The sequence below is a fragment of the Podarcis muralis genome, chromosome 4 (genome assembly GCF_964188315.1).
Source record: "Podarcis muralis chromosome 4, rPodMur119.hap1.1, whole genome shotgun sequence".
Lineage (NCBI taxonomy): Eukaryota > Metazoa > Chordata > Lepidosauria > Squamata > Lacertidae > Podarcis > Podarcis muralis.
This window is the reverse complement of record NC_135658.1, coordinates 72970338-72994417: the sequence shown is the minus strand read 5'-3', so window position 1 is coordinate 72994417 and position 24080 is coordinate 72970338. Positions and strand designations below refer to the sequence as shown.

The 24080-nt window shown below is 41.1% G+C and overlaps 1 protein-coding gene across 3 annotated transcripts; it reads right to left on the bottom strand.

The window, feature by feature from the left end:
• Positions 1-882: 882 nt before the first annotated feature.
• TUBGCP5 (tubulin gamma complex component 5) lies at positions 883-22603 on the bottom strand. 3 transcript variants are annotated; one of them, XM_028727814.2, is made up of 23 exons: positions 22257-22603; positions 20310-20363; positions 20117-20225; positions 19435-19531; positions 18360-18436; positions 17625-17757; positions 16795-16909; positions 16151-16240; positions 15350-15443; positions 14940-15186; positions 14620-14822; positions 14147-14262; positions 13006-13274; positions 11991-12189; positions 10552-10740; positions 9847-10029; positions 6704-6788; positions 6476-6596; positions 4805-4983; positions 4240-4365; positions 3397-3485; positions 2403-2503; positions 883-2113 (listed from the first exon to the last, which is right to left on the bottom strand). In XM_028727814.2, the coding sequence occupies exons 1-23, from the start codon at positions 22418-22420 to the stop codon at positions 2067-2069; spliced, it is 3087 nt and encodes a 1028-aa protein (XP_028583647.2). In that variant the 5' UTR covers positions 22421-22603; the 3' UTR covers positions 883-2066. The 3 variants fall into 3 exon arrangements, with proteins under 3 accessions (XP_028583647.2, XP_077783690.1, XP_077783688.1); XM_077927564.1 differs by lacking the exons at positions 20117-20225; positions 22257-22603 and having other exon boundaries at positions 19435-19527; positions 20310-20329; XM_077927562.1 differs by lacking the exons at positions 20310-20363; positions 22257-22603 and having other exon boundaries at positions 19435-19527.
• Positions 22604-24080: the final 1477 nt, after the last annotated feature.

Sequence of the window (24080 nt, the reverse complement as noted above, 5' to 3'; positions counted from 1 at the left end):
TACTGGGCCAGTGGGCACATTTTGAGAAAGTGCTGTGGATGCCACTCACAAAGTACCGTAGTTGGTATGAAGCTATAAAATAATACAAAATGGTTGTTGTGAGAAAGGAAATGACATAACACAACATGACTCTGTGGGGATGGCTTCACACAAAATTAGTAATAGTACAGTACTCTTCCCACCTCCAGACAACCTCATGCTTGTAATGGGAAGTCACCTATGCCTTGCTGCTCCTAATTATGCAGATCACATAATATTAATTCCTACCCAGACAATACTGTTACTGTCTAATAGTAAGAGAGAAATCCCCAGTACCACAAAAAATATTCAAGTGGGTCAAACCACACATCTCTCTCACACACACTCATGCACTTCTCACATTCAAGCCACACATACATATTTCACTCTCTCTGCCCAGGTGTATCTCTGTCACAGACCACAAATACAAACAGACCAGAACTCTTTCTCTCTGTTTGTGTGTGTTTCAACATGCATCTCTCTCTCTCTCTCTCTCTCTCTCTCACTCACACACACACACACACACACACACAAATACTTGAGCATCCCCCTCCTCAAAGTTAAAAAAATAAGCCTTTCCACAGGTGAAGGGCATGGCTGCCATTAATTTTTTTTAAAAAAAGAAAATATACAAGAGCCACTGCGGGAAATCCCTGTAGCACATAAATAAAATAAATAGTACTTTCTAAAGTTGGTAAAGAGTTGTGTTCTCAACCACAGTAAGAGGCACAGTGTCAATTATTATTATTTTTTAGCAAGCTTGGTATTGCCTTAATAAGGAATTAACCAAAAGCTTCACACACACACCCCACAATATAAAAGGGAAACTACCGGTACCTTATAAAAGCAGCAAGTTACAACAGCCAGTTTTCAGACAGTAATATATTTATGGTCATGTGAAGGTCGAGTTACACAATCTTCTACAATCTTCATGATATATTTCCCATGAAATTCCTTCCAGAATCACATCACTTGCTATCAGGTTTCATAAAAGGCAGTTAAACTAGAAATGCATTAGCAGTATAGAGAAGTATTATCTTTACACATTATGTAAGCAGATAATGCAAACATAGTCCATCCTAATGCACCAGTAATGTTGCTAGCAGTTAAGATTACAAAGCTTAAAAATGAACATTTTGAAGCTGCTAGGAATGCCAAAACAAATGTTAGAATGTTGTGATGTGCGGTAAGTTAATGATGGCATAAAGTGCCTTACCTGTGCTATTCATTTCCATGAAAAAAACAATTCAACAAAATAGTACCATTTGCCATAGCACTACAGCTGCTGGGATTTCAGGTGCATGTGACATATTTTGAGAGCATGTGACAATTTATCTTGGGAAAAGGAAAAAGGAAGGCATCTAATGGCTCCCTGTTTGTGGAATGCTCTTCCCAGGAAGGCTCGCCTCATGCCTTCATTACATATCTTTAGACACCAGGTGAAAAAGTTTCTCTATAACCAGGCCTTTGGTTGATGAAACATTCTATGGCCTTTTATATGTGTTTGTGGGAGGGGGTTATTGGTTTGTTTTATTATGTATTTTGCGTTCTCATTTTGCATTATGTTGTGAACCACTCTGTGATCTTCAGATGAAGGGTGGTATGCTTATTAAATAAATAAATGTTTCTGAATAAAACATTTCTGCCACTGCATTCAGGGATAGCCTGCAAGCTATGCACAGGAGCAAAGTTCACAGAAATTCTTTTAAAAAATTTGCTATACAATATGAATTTTAGTAACTGTTCCTCACAGAGGAAAACAAAAGAATGACCTGATCTGATTAAATATTTCCTAATATATAAAATAAATGGTATACTGTATAAATAATTGCATTCAATGTTTTATTTACAGATGAATGTGTTGCTGTTTTTACAGTTTCAAGCACAAATATGTACATCCTAAAAATAATACTGCAATCCCACTCAAAATGAAAACCCTGCCACACAGTTCAAAATATACTTCATGCAAGCAATCGGCATTGGATGATTACAATGTTACACAGAAGAAGTTGCAGGCGTTTGAGTAGTTTTATCACATCTGCATTTTACTAACTTTGTTCCATTCCAGCCATGAGTGACAAGGCTAAAGACTCCACTGTGAACCAAAACACAAAGTGAAATATTTTAATGTCTGGCATTTGCATTTTGCACTGTTTCAGAAGAGAAGAAAAATAGCATGTTGAACAAACTGGTTTAGAATTACATAGATTTCTAAAGAATCCTTGTTAATACACACCAAAACCTCCCCCTATAATTATCAGCAGATAACTATGCTTTAAAATTATTAGAGACTGAAAGTGCTAAGAAAGCAGAGCAATGCACTGTGCAGTAAATGCCTAACGGTATGAAAAATCAAATTTTACCTTCATTTTCTAAATACTTACAATGTGGGAAAGAACCTCTGCAGACTGCTTTGTTCAGTACTGTCACAAGAAACATGTGGCAGTTTTTAAAGTCAGATTCCATCTTCGTTATTGATTCCATCCTGAGAACACGACAGAACATTTTAAGTAGACAAAAATAAAGTGGTAGTAAAAAATATAATAAAATTACTTTTGAGAACAAAAAGGGTTCCTCTTTTTGGTAGGCTATTTTCACTTCTACCTGCACCCTTCCATACTATTCTGGGGGTCCCCACCTATTTTCAGGGGCTTTTGGTGGAAATCAGCAAAAATTGAATTGGATTAAACCCAAATCATTTTGACATTAGAAGGTCCTAGCAAACATTTTTATTGTAAATGCACAGGTACCTAGCAAATGGAAGGGTTTGTTCTTGGATGTGGCCTCTATACTAGTTTTTCCTCATTATTGTTCTTTACTCTAAAGGAGATGCATGAATATGCAGAAAATATATCCAGATATCAAGCTGTTTGAAATAAAAAAAAAGATATAGGGGTCTACACAACACAACTGTTGTAACCCCTTTTAAAAATAGCTTTGCATCTTCAAAAGATCAAATTAAGTCACTGGCTGAGAAACTCATGATTCTCACACCATAAAAGCACTTCAAACAAAACTTCAATGCATTGAAGATTTCCCAGTAGCACCAATCAAAGAAAAATTATTCAGACCATACTGATCCTGTTTGGTACTTACACCAAGTTAAGGCCACATTAACTTAATACTTTCTACTGTTAAGCATCTAAAAGTTATAATTTATTTTATGAATGTATGATTTACAACCTTATCTTTAAAAAGCATGCTGATTTCAAGGCACATGTGCCCAGAGCTGATAAGATCTATCTTAAATCCATTTCATTCTTGGTCTCTTGCCTGTTCCACTGCATCCCAGCCACTGTTTCAAGTAAGGGATTAATGCCATTTAAAAGCCTAATGCAGTGAAATTATTACAATCCAAATTATTTTGCGTGTGCTTACTTCCAAGCTCCCAAACCAGCTTGCCAACGGTCTGCAAACATCAGTACTAGGTTCAGCACTTTCATTATAGCTTCTTTCACAAAACTAACCTGTAAATGACATTTTAAAAGTAGCAGCTGTGATCATAGTTCCATACTGAAGTTCAAGGCAGTTCCACTTCCCTAGTGCATTTTCCATTTTTCCCAGCTCTCCCAAGCGGTTCCACTGCTCTACCCAATGTAAAAGCTATCCACCCAAAACTAGCGTGGGCTGAGGGTTGTGCATGTGTCCTGTCCCCATGGCTCTCTGGCAGCAAAATAGGAGGATGTAAGTGCTAACTCCTAGTCAGGCAAGGCTAGGAGTTTCAGTGGTTGAGAAGGAGGAACTGCTTCCATTGAGCTTAGCACACACCTCCACAAGTTTAAGCCCTACCCCCAGGCTTTGATCCTGACATCCACAGCAGTATTGCACTGCAGAATCATTATAGTCCTTCCTCTTCTACCTACTGATAGAGAACATACACCCTCTATCAATTGTGAATGAACGAAGCCTTCTCAATGTTTTGAAACAGTTGTTTCAAGAGCTTTTGTAAATATAACAAAGGCTCATTCAGATAAGTGTTTAAACAATTTATGCAAACAATTAAATCAAAATATTGGGCAAATAAAATATTCTAAGTCTCCTGGACAAACAATGAAAATGCTATTTTAAGAAGGTTAAGGAGCTCTGCTTACCCTCACAATGACCCAACAGATAATTTTTTGCTATAGCAGTTATATATGATATAAAACCCCTGAATAGAGTGCAAGTGTTATAGGTATTTGGTGTAAACTAAATACACCATAGTAGTCTAACTTGATGTACCTTTTCTCTCAGCAGGCAGCGATCATGGATTGTAGAAAGGTATCTGTAATGAATTTTAATCAGCTGGTCTAAATCTTTGGCTTCTTCCACTTGATGTTGAAATTCTAAACCTGTACTATGAAGAATCTTTAGAAAAACAGAGTGCATAAATAGTGATTAAACTTTATGCTTAAATGTTGTCTTTAGCACACTTCTATGACAAATGTTTTACACCTCTAATTTTTCTCCAAGATCACAAGCTGAGCTGGCTATTAAACATTTTATGTTCTACAAAGGGCTTCTGTGTGCAGTACACGGAATTAAGAGTTCTGGCAAGAATACTGTAATACGGAAGGATCTATCACGTGTTCCAAAAGCATTGTGACTTAGTAGAATTGGGTTATTCAGCATCTGAACAGCCACTGCTATTTTAAGCATATTCCAGATATTAGCTAAAACCTAAATGAATGAAATGTACTTCTGCCATACAAAGTGAAGGTCAAACTACCTGCACATATGTCATAAGTCATCCTGGACTGTTAAGGAAAGTAGTATATTATTAATGAAACTATAATGCATCACATACTCTAGTCATGATGTAGTTATGCAGGCTGTTAACAAAATGCATTAGTTTCATCCTCAAAAGGAACATCCGATGAGTTTGTTGCTTAATGGGCTCCAATTGTGATCCAAAGTGAAGAAATGTCTCTTGTTCAAGTACAGCTCCTCCGTTGTTCTGGGGCTTTTCTGCAGCCCTGACTAGTTCTTAAGAGAGTTAAAGACAACAGAATAAGATATTACAGGAAATGGCACGACCGCAACTACAATTCTGCCATCATCAGCATCTGAACAGTTCAGGTGCCCTTAAATTCTTCAGTAGAAAAAAAAAATCTACTGATGCCAATAAACTGTTCAAACAGCAGAGGGCAGGGTTTCTTTGATGTAAAGACAACAAACATAAATCAGGACATCAATCAAATGCACAGGATCTACATTTTAGTAAAATCACTATAAACAGGGAAGAGTTAAAACCAAGTATTAAGATACATTTTTATTATAAGTAAGCTATACAACATTTTATAAAACCAAGAAATGCAAAAATAAAGCATTAAGCTTTATAGGATTTCATGAAGAAAAGAGGTAGGGAGTTTCCTACGGCTTGAATTTTTGTTTGAGTTGAAAAAAACCAAAGAACTTTAGTGCCCTGCCTGCTAGTTCCTATGACTATACAGAATAAACTACAGAAGGTACACAAAAAGGCAAACTTGCATAACCTAACAGAACCAGCCCTGACACTAACAGTCTGTTGAAGTAAAAATGAATGAAGGGTCTTGTGGTACGTTTTTGTAAAAAAGTGCCACAATATTCTTTTTGCACAAAGAACAATTTGGGTACCGAGTCAAGTGACAAAATTCAGTTTTTCTCAGTGCAGACTATTTTTGGCAGAGCACACACAGCTCTGTATTGCAGATAAACAGCTAACCACATCTACTCCAGATCAGATATAGTTCAAAGCAATCTGCTTGCTCTTTTTATAAACAAACAGTGAAGAATTCACAGTTGGAGAATGATTTATGTAACCGAAATGACAACATTCACACACAAGAGAAGGGTGAAAGGAGGATCAAGGAGATATCAGCAACTCCACAATACACCAAGTTTTGCAGGAGTACAAAAAACTCTAGTGGAAAAACGTAAAAGTGGCAATTTCCCCACCTACTCCCCACAATAAGTCGAATGAGAAGTGAGCATGTTCAGTGGGCATGGAGTGCTCACTGACTGTTGGGGAGTGAGAATGAAATGGAGTCTTCTCAAAAAGGTCATGGCTGACTAGAATCCTAAACAGGTATGTGGCACACTACAACATCTTGTGGCAAGTCCCACTTGTCCTTCTGATAACCAGCTACTATCTACTTATACTTTGCCACAATACCTTCTTTTCCATAATTCCTTCCCTTTACATGCTCTGGTTCACCAGAAGCGGCTTAGTCATGCTGGCCACATGACCTGGAAGCTGTACACCAGCTCCCTTGGCCAGTAAGGTGAGATGAGCACCGCAACCCCAGAGTCGTTCACGACTGGACCCAATGGTCAGGGGTCCCTTTACCTTTTACATTCTTTTTTGTCCTTTGCCCTATCTTCCCAGAAAGTATTGTGTTCCTCCAGATGCTGGAAGCAGTGTAACCATAGTTCACCAATTATTAGTGTTATAATTTCAGTTATACAGAATAAGAGAAGTGTCCATGAATTACCTTACCATGAAATCGTAATACATCCAGACTATATTTGGCCCACTTTATTTGTAACAATAGAAGAAACACTTGGTTATAGATTTTTTGACACTCCACACTTATAACTATATCCACAGGCCAAGGGACCTAAGGAGGAAAAACATTATTGAAGACATTATTTCATTCCCATCTGTATATTACTTTATAATTAAACCATTATTGTATTTCAGTTCTTTAATTTAAACTAGTATTACCTTGTAGCTCAATATTAAGCCATCCAAGGTATGAACAGGAAGCTTCTTCTTTGCTATATCTATATTTTCACACAATATAGACAACCTGCATACAGAAACACATACTCGTTACCATTGTTTTGCTGTGGGAGCTAGGCAACTACTAGGCAAACGAAACAAATGCAAAATCAGATAAAATCAACACAGCTACAATTACTGCAAACTTTGTAAAAGGATATTAGGTATCTATGCTCACAGAAATAGCTACAGTCTAAATAAGACAGAGAAACCTTAATACAGTGGTGCCTCGCAAGACGAAATTAATTCGTTCCGCAAGTTTATTCTTCTTGCGAGTTTTTCGTCTTGCGATGCACGGTTTCCCATAGGAATGCATTGAAAATCAATTAATGCGTTCCTAGGGAAACCGCCTTCAGACCAGGTCTGGGGACAGTCTGTCCCCCGACCTCTTCTGAAGGCTGGGTGGGGGGGACAAGGGCTTTTCTTCCCACCGCCAGCCTTCAGAAGGCTGTTCTGAAGGCTGGCAGTAGGAAGAAAAGCCCTTCTCCCCCCCACAGGACTTCAAAAGAGCTGCGGGAAGTCCGGCGGGGGTCCAAGGGATTCCCTCACTGCCGCCTGCGTTTAAAAGGACTCTGGGGAAAGCAGCGAAGCGCGCTGCTTTCCCCGAGCGCTCCTAAAGGTGGGCGGCAGTGAGGGAATCCCTTGGACCCCCGCCGGACTTCCCGCAGCTCTTTTGAAGTCCGGCGAGGGTCCAAGGGATTCCCTCCCAGCCGCCCACGTTTAAAAGCACTCCGGGGAAAGCAACAAAGCGTGCCACGCTTTGCTGCTTTCCCCGGAGTGTTTTTAAAGGCGGGGGCTGGGAGGGAATCCCTTGGACCCCCCCCCCCGGACTTCCTGCAGCTCTTTTGAGGTCCGGCGAGGGTCCAAGGGATTCCCTCCCAGCCGCCCGCGTTTAAAAGCACTCCGGGGAAAGCAACAAAGCGTGCCGCGCTTTGCTGCTTTCCCCGGAGTGCTTTTAAAGGCGGGGGCTGGGAGGGAATCCCTTGGACCCCCCCCCCCCCGGACTTCCCGCAGCTCTTTAGAAGTCCGGCGAGGGTCCAAGGGATTCCCCCCCCCCAGCCGCCCGCGTTTAAAAGCACTCCGGGGAAAGCAACAAAGCGTGCCGCGCTTTGCTGCTTTCCCCGGAGTGCTTTTAAAGGCGGGGGCTGGGAGGGAATCCCTTGGACCCTCCGGACTTCCCGCAGCTCTTTAGAAGTCCGGCGAGGGTCCAAGGGATTCCCCCCCCCCAGCCGCCCGCGTTTAAAAGCACTCTGGGGAAAGCAACAAAGCGTGCCGCGCTTTGCTGCTTTCCCCGGAGTGCTTTTAAAGGCGGGGGCTGGGAGGGAATCCCTTGGACCCCCCGGACTTCCCGCAGCTCTTTAGAAGTCCGGCGAGGGTCCAAGGGATTCCCCCCCCCCAGCCGCCCGCGTTTAAAAGCACTCCGGGGAAAGCAACAAAGCGTGCCGCGCTTTGCTGCTTTCCCCGGAGTGCTTTTAAAGGCGGGGGCTGGGAGGGAATCCCTTGGACCCCCCGGACTTCCCGCAGCTCTTTAGAAGTCCGGCGAGGGTCCAAGGGATTCCCCCCCCAGCCGCCCGCGTTTAAAAGCACTCCGGGGAAAGCAACAAAGCGCGCCGCGCTTTGCTGCTTTCCCTGGAGTGCTTTTAAAGGCGGGGGCTGGGAGGGAATCCCAAGGACCCCCGCCGGACTTCCCGATGCTCGGGGAAAGCAGCGCGCTTCGCTGCTTTCCCCAGAGTGCTTTTAAAGGCGGGGGCTGGGAGGGAATCCCAAGGACCCCCGCCGGACTTCCCGATGCTCGGGGAAAGCAGCGCGCTTCGCTGCTTTCCCCAGAGTGCTTTTAAAGGCGGGGGCTGGGAGGGAATCCCAAGGACCCCCACCGGACTTCCCGATGCTCGGGGAAAGCAGCGCGCTTCGCTGCTTTCCCCAGAGTGCTTTTAAAGGCGGGGGCTGGGAGGGAATCCCAAGGACCCCCGCCGGACTTCCCGATGCTCGGGGAAAGCAGCGCGCTTCGCTGCTTTCCCCAGAGTGCTTTTAAAGGCGGGGGCTGGGAGGGAATCCCAAGGACCCCCGCCGGACTTCCCGATGCTCGGGGAAAGCAGCGCGCTTCGCTGCTTTCCCCAGAGTGCTTTTAAAGGCGGGGGCTGGGAGGGAATCCCAAGGACCCCCACCGGACTTCCCGATGCTCGGGGAAAGCAGCGCGCTTCGCTGCTTTCCCCAGAGTGCTTTTAAAGGCGGGGGCTGGGAGGGAATCCCAAGGACCCCCGCCGGACTTCCCGATGCTCGGGGAAAGCAGCGCGCTTCGCTGCTTTCCCCAGAGTGCTTTTAAAGGCGGGGGCTGGGAGGGAATCCCAAGGACCCCCGCCGGACTTCCCGATGCTCGGGGAAAGCAGCGCGCTTCGCTGCTTTCCCCAGAGTGCTTTTAAACGCCGGCGGCGGTGACCATGCCCCGCCCCGTCCCCGCCGCCCAGCATCGGGGCATGGTCCCAATGGCGGGGGGCGGGGGGAGGCGTTCCCGCCCGCCCCTGGCATCGGGGCATGGTCCCGATGGCGGGCGGCGGTGGGAGGCGTTCCCGCCTGCCGACCGGCATCGGGGCATCATTCCGAAGCCCGGCGGCGGCAGGAGGAGCTGTCCCCGCCCTGCCGCCAGCCTTCGGAGGAGGTCCGAGGACAGCGGGGAAGACGCGCTGCGCTTCCCCGCTGTCCCGGAGATTTCCCTATGGGCTGTCGTCTTGCGAAGCAAGCCCATAGGGAAATTCGTTTTGCGAAGCGCCTCCGCGACGGAAAACCCTTTCGTCTAGCGGGTTTTCCGTCTTGCGAGGCGTTCGTCTTGCGAGGTACCACTGTACTCTCAAACTGGGTAGAATGCAAATGCAGCAATAAAAATGTATGTCTTTTAAACAGCCTTGGCTTTTCCAAATTATGGGGGGAAAGGCTATATTTCAAGTGCTATGGTTAGCAAGATGTGCAAGGTATCATTTACTCTCCAAATACAGCCAAATAAACGCTTTTTCTTAATCTTTTCCTAGTCATACCAGGCTCTCCCCTCCCACCCAAATGTATATTGTACATATATTTTGCATGCTTATTACCTTAAACTATCCTCTGGATAACGCTGTCCAACTGCCTCTTGGAGCTGGACATTAAGGAATGGTTCGCTCTGCCATGTGTCTTTCTCTCTTATTTTATCAAAAATGGAAGTATAGAAGTCATACATAGTATCGCCAGCCTCAAGCAAGAAAAAGTTTCTCATGGCCTGCAAGTACTCTACCAGCCTAAGAAACAAAAACACACATTTATTCAAATTTCACTTCATCATACCTTTAATACTTAAGTTATGCTAGGAAACCTTCCAAACGTGAACCATTAAGGACACTGAGCTCAAAAAAAATTACTTTTTAAAAATATATATACACAAATACTAGTAAACTTCATGGTTCAGAAGACCCAACTCCTGCAGTAAGAAAGCTGCATCTTGCCTTAAACTCTATTTTCAGTGTATCACTGTGCTTGCCAACATTCTTCTGTCAGAGCATTACGGTAACTTTCTCTGTCAACCATGTACCCAGCCTTTCTACTGTTGAATTCTGCTACTTTTGCCCCACTCTGCTGTCGCCCCTTTTGCAACAAGAGTGACCCAGATGCTTCCTCCATAAGAAAGACTGGGTCCCTAAGCTGAGTGAGTGAAGTAGTATCAATCACTAATGACTGGAAATCCGATCCAGGTCTCTACTACTGCCTTAAGCATATTACAAGAACTAATAAAGTCATCAGTGCATAAGTATTTTAATTCTTACCTATAATCTTTCTTCAACGTTTGCATTAAGTTTCCACAGCACTCCAAATACTGTTTGTCTATGTGAGGATAAAGACATGACCTCAATGTCAGTTCAAATGTCTGGCACGTAACTGATTCGGATGATCTATCCACGCAAACATCATCACCAGTAAGCGTCTCATGAAAACTGCCTTGTTCCAAATACAACCTACAAAATAATAATAATAATAATAATAATAATAATAATAATAATAATAATAATAGACATGAAATGTCTTAAGAATCTTCTTTTAATACTAGAGCTCTTTGTGATGAGCAAAATCTGCTGTAGAAATCCCATGAAGTTCCACCCCAAAGCTGGGAGACAGTTTGCCACAGGGCTTCTAGCTCTATAGCAGGATTCTGTCTGGAATACTGTGAATTGTGGGGAGGAGAGAGACAAAATGTATTTGGCATATTTTCTAGCTTCTGTGGGCCTTGCATCTTTTACAGCAACACATGCTGGCATCTAGAAACCTGTCACCAGCACCTACTAGTACAAAATTTCAGTGTAGGATGAAACCTGCATTTGCAGATTGGGCCCTCTTACCAATCTCACAGCCTTCTGGACAGACCCTAACAATCTTTAGGTGCTAGATGACCTTCTGGAACTTATCAGAATTTTCCCCTCCCCCAGTTAAAAAAACCCAGCCCAATTCTAATACAGTGGTACCTTGGTTCTCGAACTTAGTCCATTCCAGGAGTTCGTTCGATTCCCGAAACGGTTTGACAACCAAGGCGCGGCTTCCAACTGACTGCAGGAGCTTTCTGCACTCAATCAGAAGCCGCATCGGATGTTTGGCTTCCGAAAAAAGTTTGCAAACCGGAATACACACTCCTGGGTTTGTGGTGTTCAGGATCCGATTTGTTCAGGAGCCAAGCCGTTCAAGAACCAAGGTACCACTGTAGTTTATTTCTATGAACAGTAATCTTTGGGTTCATGATAAGCAAAACATATCATTAAAACCAAGCTACAAGGCGCAACATTATAATCGGGCTTTGACAGATTCATATTTTTCAGGAATTTGTGACTATTTCCCCTCTTCCTCACCCCCAGACTCTCATGATTCTCTCACAAACCGGAAAACAGACACACATCTCATCCTGTACTTCCTCCAACACAGTGTATCTCTAAGAGGGAAAATACCTACCTAAAATCAGCAACAGGTTTTGCTGCTGTGTTTTTACACTATAGATCCTGACAACTGCTGTGGCCAGTGCCTAAGGCAATAAAGATTAATGATGTATGGCTTCTGAAGGCTATACTGTACTGTGACAAGCCGCCTCTCAGCAACTTGGATTCCAAGTCACACGCTAGCTGCCTGAACAGCAGGAATTCCCCAATATGTGCTTGGTAGAATCTGACTTTGGACAGTGACACAGTAGGGAGAATCAATTATTTTGAATCTCTTCTATTACCTTGCAAAATTAATAGCCAGCAAGGGATCGTGAACATCATCCAGCTCTAAGTGTCTTGCTGCAATAGATTGCATCTTTATTAGACTTTGCTTGGTGGCCTGCTGTTCTGTAATGATATCTTGAACAGGTTCCTCCCCGTGCCGTAGGCGTGACTGCACAGACTCCAGAAATAATGTGTACAAGCTTTTCCTCTCTGCATCTGAATAGGACAAATATATGTAGGTTATTATTTACTTTTCAGAAATAGCTGTTTGTTGTAAGCCACAATAAAAAAGAAAGAAAAAGAAAAAATGAACCATTTTTATCTCTCAACTGAGTTCAGAAAAAAAAATTAGGAGGTGCTTTAAGGTAGGATTCTCAAACACTGTAAACCTATTCAACACATAACACTTGCGCTCCTTATTGCTTCTAATGCTCCAGTAATGTTCAATAAAGAAACAATAGTCCATCTATCAGAGGAGACCCATTGGTGCATGTTTGATAGCACACTTGAGTCTTATGATTACAAACCACAGAAGTTTGACTGCGCAATGCATACTGGGATATTTTCACAAGATAAAAGTTTCACAGCAAAACAATCATGTGGTGATGACAATTTAAACAAACATTTGCCTCCACAAAATGGAAAAGTTAGGTTTGTAAAACATCCTTTAAGGAAAAAAGAAAACAGATACCAGAAAATAGCATTTATCTTGGTATTTTACACTGTTATGATACTATTTTCTGGTCTGGCTAAAAATTAACAATAATGAAAAATCATTTAAATTCAAATATAATCTATCAGTAGTCTAATAATTGATTTTTAAGATTTTTAACAATTAAAGGAGTAAAATTCAGTGGGAAATAGAGGGACCTATATCTGAAATGCTAAATACCTACCAATATGCCAAAACTATTTTTTCATTGCTATTTCATTACTATGTGGGCTGCATTTTCACATGCAATATGAAGTGCTGCATGCCGCTAAAACCAGGAATAATAATAACATTTACACAGTAAAATAGGGTTTTATCACCTCTTGATGCAGCCTGCTGTGGAGAACCATCTGTGCATTGCAAGTTCTTCAACAACTGCATGGACTTTCCAGCCATAATGATCTGTTTTAGTACAGGTTTCAGAAAAGAGACCATGGTATGCTGTCTACTTGAGGGTGCCTGATCGCTGCCAGAACTGGCACTAGCATTGTCACTCATTTTTTCTTCATTCTCTGTCTTTTCCGACACACTATACAAAGTGTAGGTAGCATACCAGAAATCCCTATGGTTAACTGGAACATTTTTGTTTCTGCAAAGACAGACATGCGATCATTAGTTCTTCCTTAGGAAACTATAACACTTCCTAATTCTTTATATCATGACAATTATTGAAAATAGCCTGAAGCAGGTGATCAAGATAAACATTCAACCACAAGATTAAATATTTGGGGGGTCTTGTTAAGGTTCAGAATCCACAGAAACAGCTTTGAACTCCCAGAACGGTAATACAAACATTCTGATTGAGAAAATACTAAGTTTTTAGAACTAGGATTTACAGATCAACAGTCACAATGGATAAGGCTCTTAGATATCGCAACACATATCTGTGCCAAGGCTTTACTGAACACGTAACAGTAGTTAAATGATGTTATAAAGCACAAACTGGCCATGGCATTACAAATGTCTTAAGCAGGAACACTGAACAAAAGGAACTGCAAGCATAAGCACCTGTAGCAAACATGCCTTTGAGTTTCCTTCAACCCACATATTCATGATTTAAAAATCCCGAGCTCACTTTCTACAATTAACATTCAGTGAATAATATTCTCACAAAATTAAATACAAGGTGCATATCACAGCCCAGCTGCACTGCTACAATATTTTTCATTAAAACATTGCTTGTCATTTTATTAATTACAATCACCCAGGTTAACTCAATTGTCCTGGTCTGTCTCAGCCTTGCAGAAGATGAAGATTACAAGTCAGCTGCATTTATACATGTGGTCTCTTATCGTCAAGGGAGAAGAAACCCTAGGACTGTACAGGAAGCTGGTAGTTAGAAAGGAAAAAAAGTCTCTTACATGTGCACTACTGCTTTTGGGTTCAGATACTGCCATATAGGAAGTGTTCTCTGCCCTAAGAAACACCAGTATATCCAAAAGACAAGTTCATTATCCCTACCTCTGAATAATAAATTCTTTTGCTGGATCAAATAAGTTACCATGGACAATCCATTCGTCCACTGTCTGTAAATATGGCCTCACTGTTTCAACCCAGAGAGAAAACAAGAGGGATACCTGCGATGAAATTTTAAACAGGATTATTGGGTGATTTATAAATATTTCATGAATTCACGAGTAAAGCATATATAGCCTCTCCAATGTGTTTACAGTATAGTCAAGGAAAACGATATGCACACATAGAAAGGATTTTATCTTTTTTGCAAATGGCATACAGTGAATTTCGAATCCTAACTATCACAATCAGCTGTACAAACATTTATAGTTTTGCAGAACATATTGTTTGAGCGTAGGAAGACACTACAACTGCCACTTGTATATTAAAGCATTTATAATTTACATCTAGTCATCAGTTGACTGATGTAATAGCTTATTTTTCTCCTAAAGAAATCATGATGAACAGCTTCTACATACCGTTTGTTCAGAGGCTTCCCCAACGTTATCATAGTCAAGAATTGCTTTGTACAGGGTATTGAGCAAATGAGATGCTCTTACAACATTGCGAGTGTCAGGAGGTACTTCTGCTACTCCAGTGCTAAAAACCTTATGAAGTATATTGAGCTGAGCTAATCGATGTGATAACTTATCCAGGACTATGGAAAGAGTGATGGTTGCATCTGTAGAACAGAAATACAGTCATGTTTCATAATGCGTGGTTATTAGTTCACATCTTATACTTTCACAACAGATTAAGACTTATGGAAACTCTTCTACTATAATCCAAAGTATACTACCTTTGTTGATTATGCTCCTCTCAATTTCGGTAAGTTCCTCTTTGAAACTTATGAAATATTTATAGAGGGCTCTCATGAAAGCTTGATAGGTTCTAAAAGGGGCTTCTGCCGATTTCTTGGGAGTAGAAATGATTCCATGTATTCCACTTTCTGAGCTGTGACCCATTATTTCATCAATAAACTTCTGCAGCCTAAATACAACTTGCCCATATGCTGCTATCCGCTCCAACATTGATCTTAACGAGTTCTGCAAAACAAATGTGGTTTCGTTTTGTCTTTAGTATTAACACACCAATATAGAAAACTCAGAGGGTAAGATATCATCTTTTGCAAGCAATCCTTCTTCCACGCGCCAACATCAGGCTTTCTTTGCACCTTGATTACTGATCTAAGCTGATCACTGAACTTACGTGGGTCAAATGAGTCACCATGATGTCATTTCTCACAGTAATCTTTCCATCATTCAGTTGAAATATAAACAGATTTTTTACACCTGAAAGCAGCCTGTAAAAGTAAGAAGAACTGACTTAGCATGTACAAAACACAGTACAACATACAGAACAATTTTTTAGGACTGCAGAAACATCATTATATATACAAAATATAGGATATATTCAAAAGGACCCCAGACAAATATTAGGTCTTACAAGTTTGACTGATTTGGACATACCTTTGGATTAGATCTATGTGTTGGTGAAATGGTGGCATGGATAAGTAGTTTTGTAATAGCCCACAATTAAGTTTGGGGAAATTGTGGTCATTTTCTCCATCAACTTTTCATGAAGCGGGCTCAACTTTACAGAGTACACCACAAGAAAATGATTTGCAGACTGCATTAAGAAGGTGCTTATTTTTCAAAGTTGTGTTATTCATATTGTTAATGTTTGAGGGGGAAAACAGCTTGATTTTGAGTAACACAATTTTCATTATATCTCTCACTGATAAGAGGCATGCTAAAATGAATTACATTTACACAAGAAAGGTAGCAAGGTCTTTTAAGATAACATTTAGAATTATTGTATTTCAAGAGCAATGCAAAGCATTAAATTCCTTCTAAAGCTGCTCCTTCTAAAGCTATTGCAATACCAGAATTGTCATTATGAGTGATGGCATTGAAGTAAAGGAATAGCATAACCACATGAGTTGAGAGTATTCCATGAAAGAACATTAAACAGATTTCAAGTGGTAATTTCTTTAGTCCTGCTACTTACCAAATTGTTTCACGAATGACTTGTGTTTCAGTAACAATAATTTTCTCTTCCGGCATGTACAAGGGATCACTAGTATATAAGTGCTGCTCCCTAGACGGAAAAATCATCATTATTTTTTTACAACCAAAATTGCTGGTAACCAATATCAAATATTATTCCTTTTATTTGCTCCTCTCCTGCAGATCCAATGTACTTAGGGAATCAAATTAATCATTTCTGCTTTATTTTTTTAATGCATATGAACTACTCTGTTTCTAGCTTGAAAAGCTCTTTGAATATTTTTAATGCATCACTTCCTTTCAAGAGTTGCATGCTATGCTTAAATTGCAAACTGCATACATCATTTCTGACACCATTATGACATAAGAATAACACAGTCCCAAGACGTTTTGTAATCCTTCAGAGATATTCGTGACAGTTTCAGGAATCTAAGCATTTCTTCATACATATTAAATTCCGTTTTATCATTAGTACACATATATACAAAATAACCAGAGAGGGGAGTGTAGGGCAGGAATCAACCCAATATAGCATTTCATAGCATGCGATGGCATCTGCAATAGGGTTTTTAGAAATTATCATAAAGTAGTAGTCAGCTTATCATAAATTATATCCTCCCAACACAAATTAACTTAACTACTTACCATACAGCCGCTAAATTGGAATGAAAATGCAAACTATGGGGAAAACGAACTCCTCTGCCAGTCCAGTATTGAGCAACTACATGTTGCTCTAGCCAGGTACGTGCATCAGGTTCACCTGCATACAAGATATTTCACTCCAGTTTCCATTTACATAAGAGAAAACTTTATAATGTAAATAACAAGAGCAATCCTAACATGTCTATGGGGAAGAATGCCCCACTGAGTTTAACAGGGTTTCATCTCAGGTAAGTTTAGAGGATCCTAAATCTCAGGAGCAATCAGGCAAACTGAAATAGGTGTCAATTTGAAAATTCACAAACCAGAAACAGATGTTTCCAGAAGCAGGAAAACAATTTAGACCCATGGTCACTAAGATTATTGGTTGACCAGGAAGCTGGACTCAAAAACGGCATCTCTTCTATACTGAGCAAGAGCCTAACAACTCTCCTACTATGAAATTGCCTGAAAACAAAATACAAGCATGTAGTGGTAAGAGCATATTAGAGGGGGAAGTGTCCAATGGTAGGCTGGACCCTACCTCATAGTGCCTTGGTGCCTAGCAACTCTCTCAAATGGAATTTGGCAATAGCTTAACTGAGGGCCCCTCCTACTATGGAGTTCAACCAAAGAGAGGCCACCAAACATGATGGTTTGTTGCCAAAACGCATACTCTAATTTTCCTGCTTTGTGGAGTATTGAGACTTGCCAGCTCAAGTTTCAATATTAAGTATGCAAACTTTCATAAAGTTCAAAGCAATTAGCCACATGACAGCAATATGCTTCACAAAAGGTAAAAACTAGCTAAATTAAGCAAGTCTTGAAGAACAAACCTTTCCATGTGACATGTGATGACTTCTTGTTTTGATCCTGATCTTCTTGGGGTGTCCTGTCCACCTGAATGCCAGAGTCTTCTCTACTCAGTGGTTCAGTATCTTCATCATCATCACTTACATCAGACCACTCCTGTAAAACATAAGCATACAAAGTATATTTTAATTCAAGACAGGTGGGAACCTTACAATGCATTTTTACAAAATAAAATGAACATTTTGTTGGACAAGAAACACAGTCAAGTTTAGAAAATGTATTACCGTATGTCTTAACAGATAAATCAGATCCCCCTTCAACCTATTAACAATGCCTTTCTTCACAAGTTCCATCACCAAACACCCTCAAAGCATAATCACTGCCTCATTAATTTAGATTAAAAAATCTATCTAGCTCGACATTCTTCTTCCAACACTGGCCAGTCAAATGCCACAGAAAAGCTTATGAGCAGAGCATAATAATGGAATGCTCTCCCCAGAGGCTCAGCTGCACATTTGTTGTGTGCTTTAAGTGCCAAGCAAAAAAATTCCTCTTCTCCCAGACCTTTGGCTAATTAAACAATCCATGGTCTTTTAAAGGGGGGCGGGGAGTTGATGTTGTTTCTTACTATGTAAGTAAGTCATAATAAAAATAATAAAAAGCAGATGGATTTACAGAAGTCTTTGGTCTGCAGAAATAGTTCCCCAGGTTTCCAATGTATCCTGTGACTTTATAATGCAGCTCTATGTATTACTTACTGGTGTTTCTACATCAGGACCATAGTCAAATTCTTCACCTTCCATCAAGTATTTCCTCCAATCAAATTCTTCTTTTTCTAGATTAAAAAAAAAAGCAGGTCTGTAGTTTTGGGATATTCCTGGATCCAACATTGTCATTGAAGGCTCAAGTGACCTCTTAGACTGGTTTGCCAGCTATGGCCTGTTTTAGACAATTAGCCACTGTTCTCCATGCTCTAGTACTTCAAGGCTGGATAGTTGCAAAGCACTGTACTGGGAGCTGCCCCTGAAGATGACTCAAAAACTTCAACAACTGGTCCAAAATTCAGCAGCCATATTATTGGCTCAGGTACCATTAAGAACTCATATAATCCCTGTTTCAAAACAGCTGCATGGGTGATCATTTTGCAGATCCAGTTCAAGGTGCTCATAATTTAGGCCTCAAATATCTTGAAGACCACTTCCTTCCCTATAGACCCACCCAGGTGTTAAGATCAGCAGAGGGGGCCTCTTTGTAGTTCCACCGCCCTCAGACATTTGGGGAGTAGCAGGACAAGAGAGGGCTTTCTCTGTATAGTCCCTAACTTATGAAATTCCCTCTTCACAGGGGTCCGCTTGGCACCTTCAGTGTGTCATTTCCAATGAAGACACTTTACCCTCGTCTTTGACACCTGATACATACATACACACACACACACACACACACACACACATATGACCCACCCTATCACATTTGATTGTAATACTTTTAAATTGATTTTAATATTGTTTGAAATTGCTGGAACCTGCCCTGGAAATTTGTAGCGAAGGACAGGTAAGAAATCAAATCAATAAATAATCCCATTTCTTCCAAGAACATGACAATTATGTAAGTAGTCTGAACTACTACAGTGCAGAGAGATATGGAAAAGCTAAATAATAGTATACATTATTTATTATATTTCAATATACATGGACAATCTAATACTAATAACTCACAAAATAAAAAGGAATTGGCATGAGATTAACAATCATGTTATATAAAGGTTTCAAAAGGGATGAAATGTCCAGTTTTCCCATTTGGTTCCTGAATTATGTGTAATATATTAAAACCTACCCACTTCTTTCTCTCTTGGTTTTTCTGCATAACTGGTGTTGGAAGGAGAATCAGATAAGCACAACAGAAGAGAGAGTATGGCATAATGGACATCTGTCTTAAACGGAAGACAAACAAATAATTCAGTGGAGGAAATGTATTTGTTAATAGTTATGGAAATGAATAGACTGGACTTCTAGTACAACGATATATTTAGAAATGCAAAATAAAAGCTTCAGTTTATCACACATCTCAATACAGCAGTAAAAGGATCACGATGCAGAATCACATGAAAAACAAGACACTAGGCTACATAACAGTGCATTTCAATTAGCTGAAGTCTGTATTTCATAATTATAGCTTTTAATCAGCACAAATTGGTCAGAGAAACATTACTAAAACTGGAATTTACTGCCTTCATGGTAAACCTCCAACTGTTTGAACAATTCAAGTTCTGAGTACAGATATTTAAAATACTGCTAAGCACAAAATGTTTGCTGTGTTGATAAATTAATAAGTAAATTATATATATAAGAGCTAGGATATCTATTATGCAGTTAATACAGTTAAGTTAGAACAGGAAATTAGAACTATAAGAACTCTGTAAACTCTGTAAATAAAGACTACTTGTTCTCCATGGTATGTTCCTTATTTAGAAAGAAAGAATATAACACAACTGAAATCTGTTTTCTAAACTGCATACCTTTGTTCCTTCAGTGGTTGGAAGCGGAGAATTCAGAAACTCTTCTGTTAAACTCTTCCAGCTTGCAGCTTTAACAAGGTCTGAATGAACTATCAGCTTTTCATAAATCCTGTATCAAAAAGTTCAGTGCTTATAAGTAAATCTGTCAACAGAAAACAACTAGTCCAATGTCATAAAAATAGAAATGTCTTACCCCTCTATTATTTTGTCCACTTTGTGCTGGCTGACATCAAGAAATTGATGAAACCTAAAGAAAAAATAATAAAATATCTATTGCACCACATAGTTTCATTTTTCAAAAGTTTTGGTGTGGAGTATGCAAGTAAAACTTGCAACAAAATGTTGCAGTGTGGAGGACTCCTGTTGACTATTCCAGCCAGCCAGCCCCTTTTCTAGGATACTCCATTCTGCTGCTTATTCCACCCAGATTTTTCCTTTCTCCCCACCCCTGTCGGTTAGCATTCCACGACCAGTGATCATGCCCAGTCCTCAATAGATTTATTTTTGGGGTTCCTCCTTAGTGCTTAATTTCTAATGATTTTTTATGTCTGCTAACCTTGTATCTTTTCATACCCCTCTCTTGTAAGTGAGTGGTGGAGTTTTAGCTACAGAAGCAATGGCATTCACACCCTGAATATTTTATATCTCTCAAGCATGAATTGGAAGTGAAATGCCATCCTAACCATTGACCATGGTGGCTGCAGTTAATAGTTGTATTCTAAGAGTGCAGGAAGCTGCCTTATAAAAAGTCATACCCCCGCATATCCAAGTCAGTATTGTCTACAATGACCAGAAGCAACTCCCCCAGGTTTCAGAAAGGGACATTCCCATTCTTAGCTAGAGTTGCCAGGGCTTGTAACTAGGATCTTGTGCATAAAAATCAGATGTTCTACTACTAAGCTACATTCCACTTCTAGAAGAAAAGTAAAAATTCTATACGCATTTATACAGCAGCATAGGAAGCTGCCTTATGAAGTTATAATATTGGCCTATTTAGCTCAGTATTGTCTCAGTATTGTGGTGCATGCTCTAGTTATCTCCCGCCTCGGACTACTGCAATGCTCTCTACATGAGGCTACCTTCAAAGGTGACCTGGAAACTACAACTAATCCAGAATGCGGCAGCTAGACTGGTGACTTGAAGTGACTACCGAGACCTATAACACCAGACCCTCCAAGTGTCCCTATTTTCCAGGCATAGTCCTGGATTTACAGAAGCCATCCCAGTTTTTTATTTGATCCACAAAGGTTCCGCTTTTCCTTAGGACGTCCCTACTTTCATTGGAGAAACGGAGGGTATGGAGTTACGCGAGCCAAGTAGATAAGTCACTATACAAACTTTAGAAGACACTCGAAGGCAGACCCATATAGGGATGTGTTTTTTTCAACGTTTCATGTTTTATTATGTTGTTATATATGTTGCAAGTTGCCCAGAGTGGCTGGGGAAACCTAGTCAATTGGGTGGGGTAAATAATAAAAGTTTATTATTTTATTTTATTTATTTATGAATGAATTTATATACCGCCCTGTACCCTGATGGATGGATGGATGGACTGATGGAATGAATGAATGAATTTATACACCCCCCTATACCCAGAGGTCTCAGGGCGGTTCACAGAACAAAATTGAAATATAAAACCACAATATGTACATACAGTATAATCAAAATAAAAACAGCAACCCAATAACACCCCCCTGGAAAAAAGGAGCCACATTTTAAAAGGTCATAGGATGCCATAGAATATTATTGTTATTATTATGGAGTAGGACATCCCTATTTTCATCGGAGATATGTTGGAAGGTATTAGGAAGGTTGGCTACAAATGTACTAAACAACTCGGGGCTGGATCCAGTCTTAGCCAGACTTGGGGGGCGGTAAACCCAATGAAACCAGTGGGCCTTCTCTGAAGCGTGACTAAGCCTGGATCCGACCCATCAACCCATTCCTCTACTGCGGTCACTGGCCAGGATGGGGCTCTCCTCCACCCCCCCTTCCTTAACCCGCATAAGTGGTCAATGGGAGGCCAAGGCGGAGACTTCCAACCGGTAACAGGTGAAACTGGTCGCGCGCCTCTCCCGTCTCTCCCCTCCCCAACCGCCGCTCTGGGCACGAGCCACGCCACGCCCCCCAGATAACGGACCTGAAGTTGGACCAGGAGAAGTTCAGCGCCGCCTGGAAGTGGGCCGCCTCTTCCTTGCTTTGCCCGCTCAGGCCGGTTACCCTCCGGATCAGCTCCCGCAACGTCACGTCTTGCTCCTGCTCGAAGCGGCTCCAGTGCGCGGGGGGTGTCGTCGCTGCTGCCATCGCCAAACAGGCTTCCTGAGCGAGGCAAGAAGCTGAGAGGATTTTTTCCCCCGCCCTCCCCCCCTCCTATGTGGTCACCTTTCGGCGCTTCCGTTTGTTTTCGGTCGCCATCGTCCACATAAGATCTCGCGGCAAGTGCCGCGAGGTTTCCGTTCCCGATTCTCCAGGAGGAGGGAGAGGGCGAAGGAGGCTCTTTCCTCTCCATCTTCTACGCATGTGCATTTTGCTTGCTTATTAAAACTCTGGAGGTTTTCTAGAGGGCTGCGTTTTGGCAAGCAGCTTCTTGGATGTTAATTTGCTGCTTTTGATAAAAAAAGTAAAACTTTCAATGTTCCCCCGTAATGTCTGCGTCAGAAAAGCTGTATCGGGATTTGAAATCCCCTATTGCAAAACACAAGGACTCAACATTCGTGTAAAGCATCGTGATTTATTCTTAGTTTTTTGGCTCGAGAAGATGAAGGAATCAAATCTCACTCTTCAGTTTCTGCAGCTGCAATCCTGTGTACTTATGTAGGAAACAGACCCATCCACGCTGTGGAATTTACTTCTGTGTAGACATGCCTAAGATTACACTGCAAAACTTTGTTTTCCAGAGTAACAGCTATTTTCAACCAACAGCTTTTTCCCATTTATATAACTATGCTGAAGCCCTTAGTCGTGTTAATATTAGTAGCAGGAATAGTTTGGTGCCTGTGGTAGAAACTAGTACTAGTTTAGTAGTGTTGCCTTAATCATTGTCAACATCCACTGGCAGAATTGGGGCTCTCAAAATTTCAGCGGCTCCCTGTATATCGCTAAAATTTTTGCCCTCCCCCTGCCTTTCATGCTCCATTCTACAGCACTGTTGTGGTGCTGCCTGCAATGGGTACCCAGTGTGGCCGCATTAATCGCGCTACCCAAAAACCACTTCTGCAGCTTCTAAAGAGACATTGGGATCCTTTCAATGCAGAAGACATGAGAAAGCACACCTAAAGCAGATTCTTAGGTTTGTCTTCATCCACATCCCTTTCTCTTCTGAAGCATTTATTACTTTTGCCCCCACCCCCACACTCCTTTACATTACTTCAGTCAATGGCAGAAGAGCACCTTTCCTGAAGTGGGAGGAGAGTCTCTTCAGAGCTTGTGGGACATAGACCTTTCCCCAACAGCAGGCCTGGGTTGACAGTGTACTGGCAAAAACAATTCTAGAAAACAAAACTTATTGGCAGCCCACTTTTGCTTGGGGTCGCTAGATGTTACTGTGTTACACTCCTGAGTTTTTGTGCACCTTAATCCGGCTTTGGAAACCAGATTTTCGTTTTGACTCAAATTATATTTTTTGTCTGTGTTTTTATACTGAAACAGAGTGTGTGATCATTTTTCAGTTCATGTGAACTTCAAAACATGAAATGTTGCTTGCTGCACCTAGTAAGTTATATAACACTATGCTTATAGTGTACTCCTATGCATGTTCGTTCATAAGTAAATCCCACTGTGTTCAACAGGGCGTACACTCAGGAAAATATGCATAGAATTGCAGTCTTAGAGTTGTATAGATGGGATTGTAGCTAGATGGTAGTTGAATGAAAATGATATAGCTGAGACTGGAAACACTCATTCTGCCCTTTTATTCTAATCAAATACGTTTTATGCAGTAACATATTTCCAAAGGGATATTGCT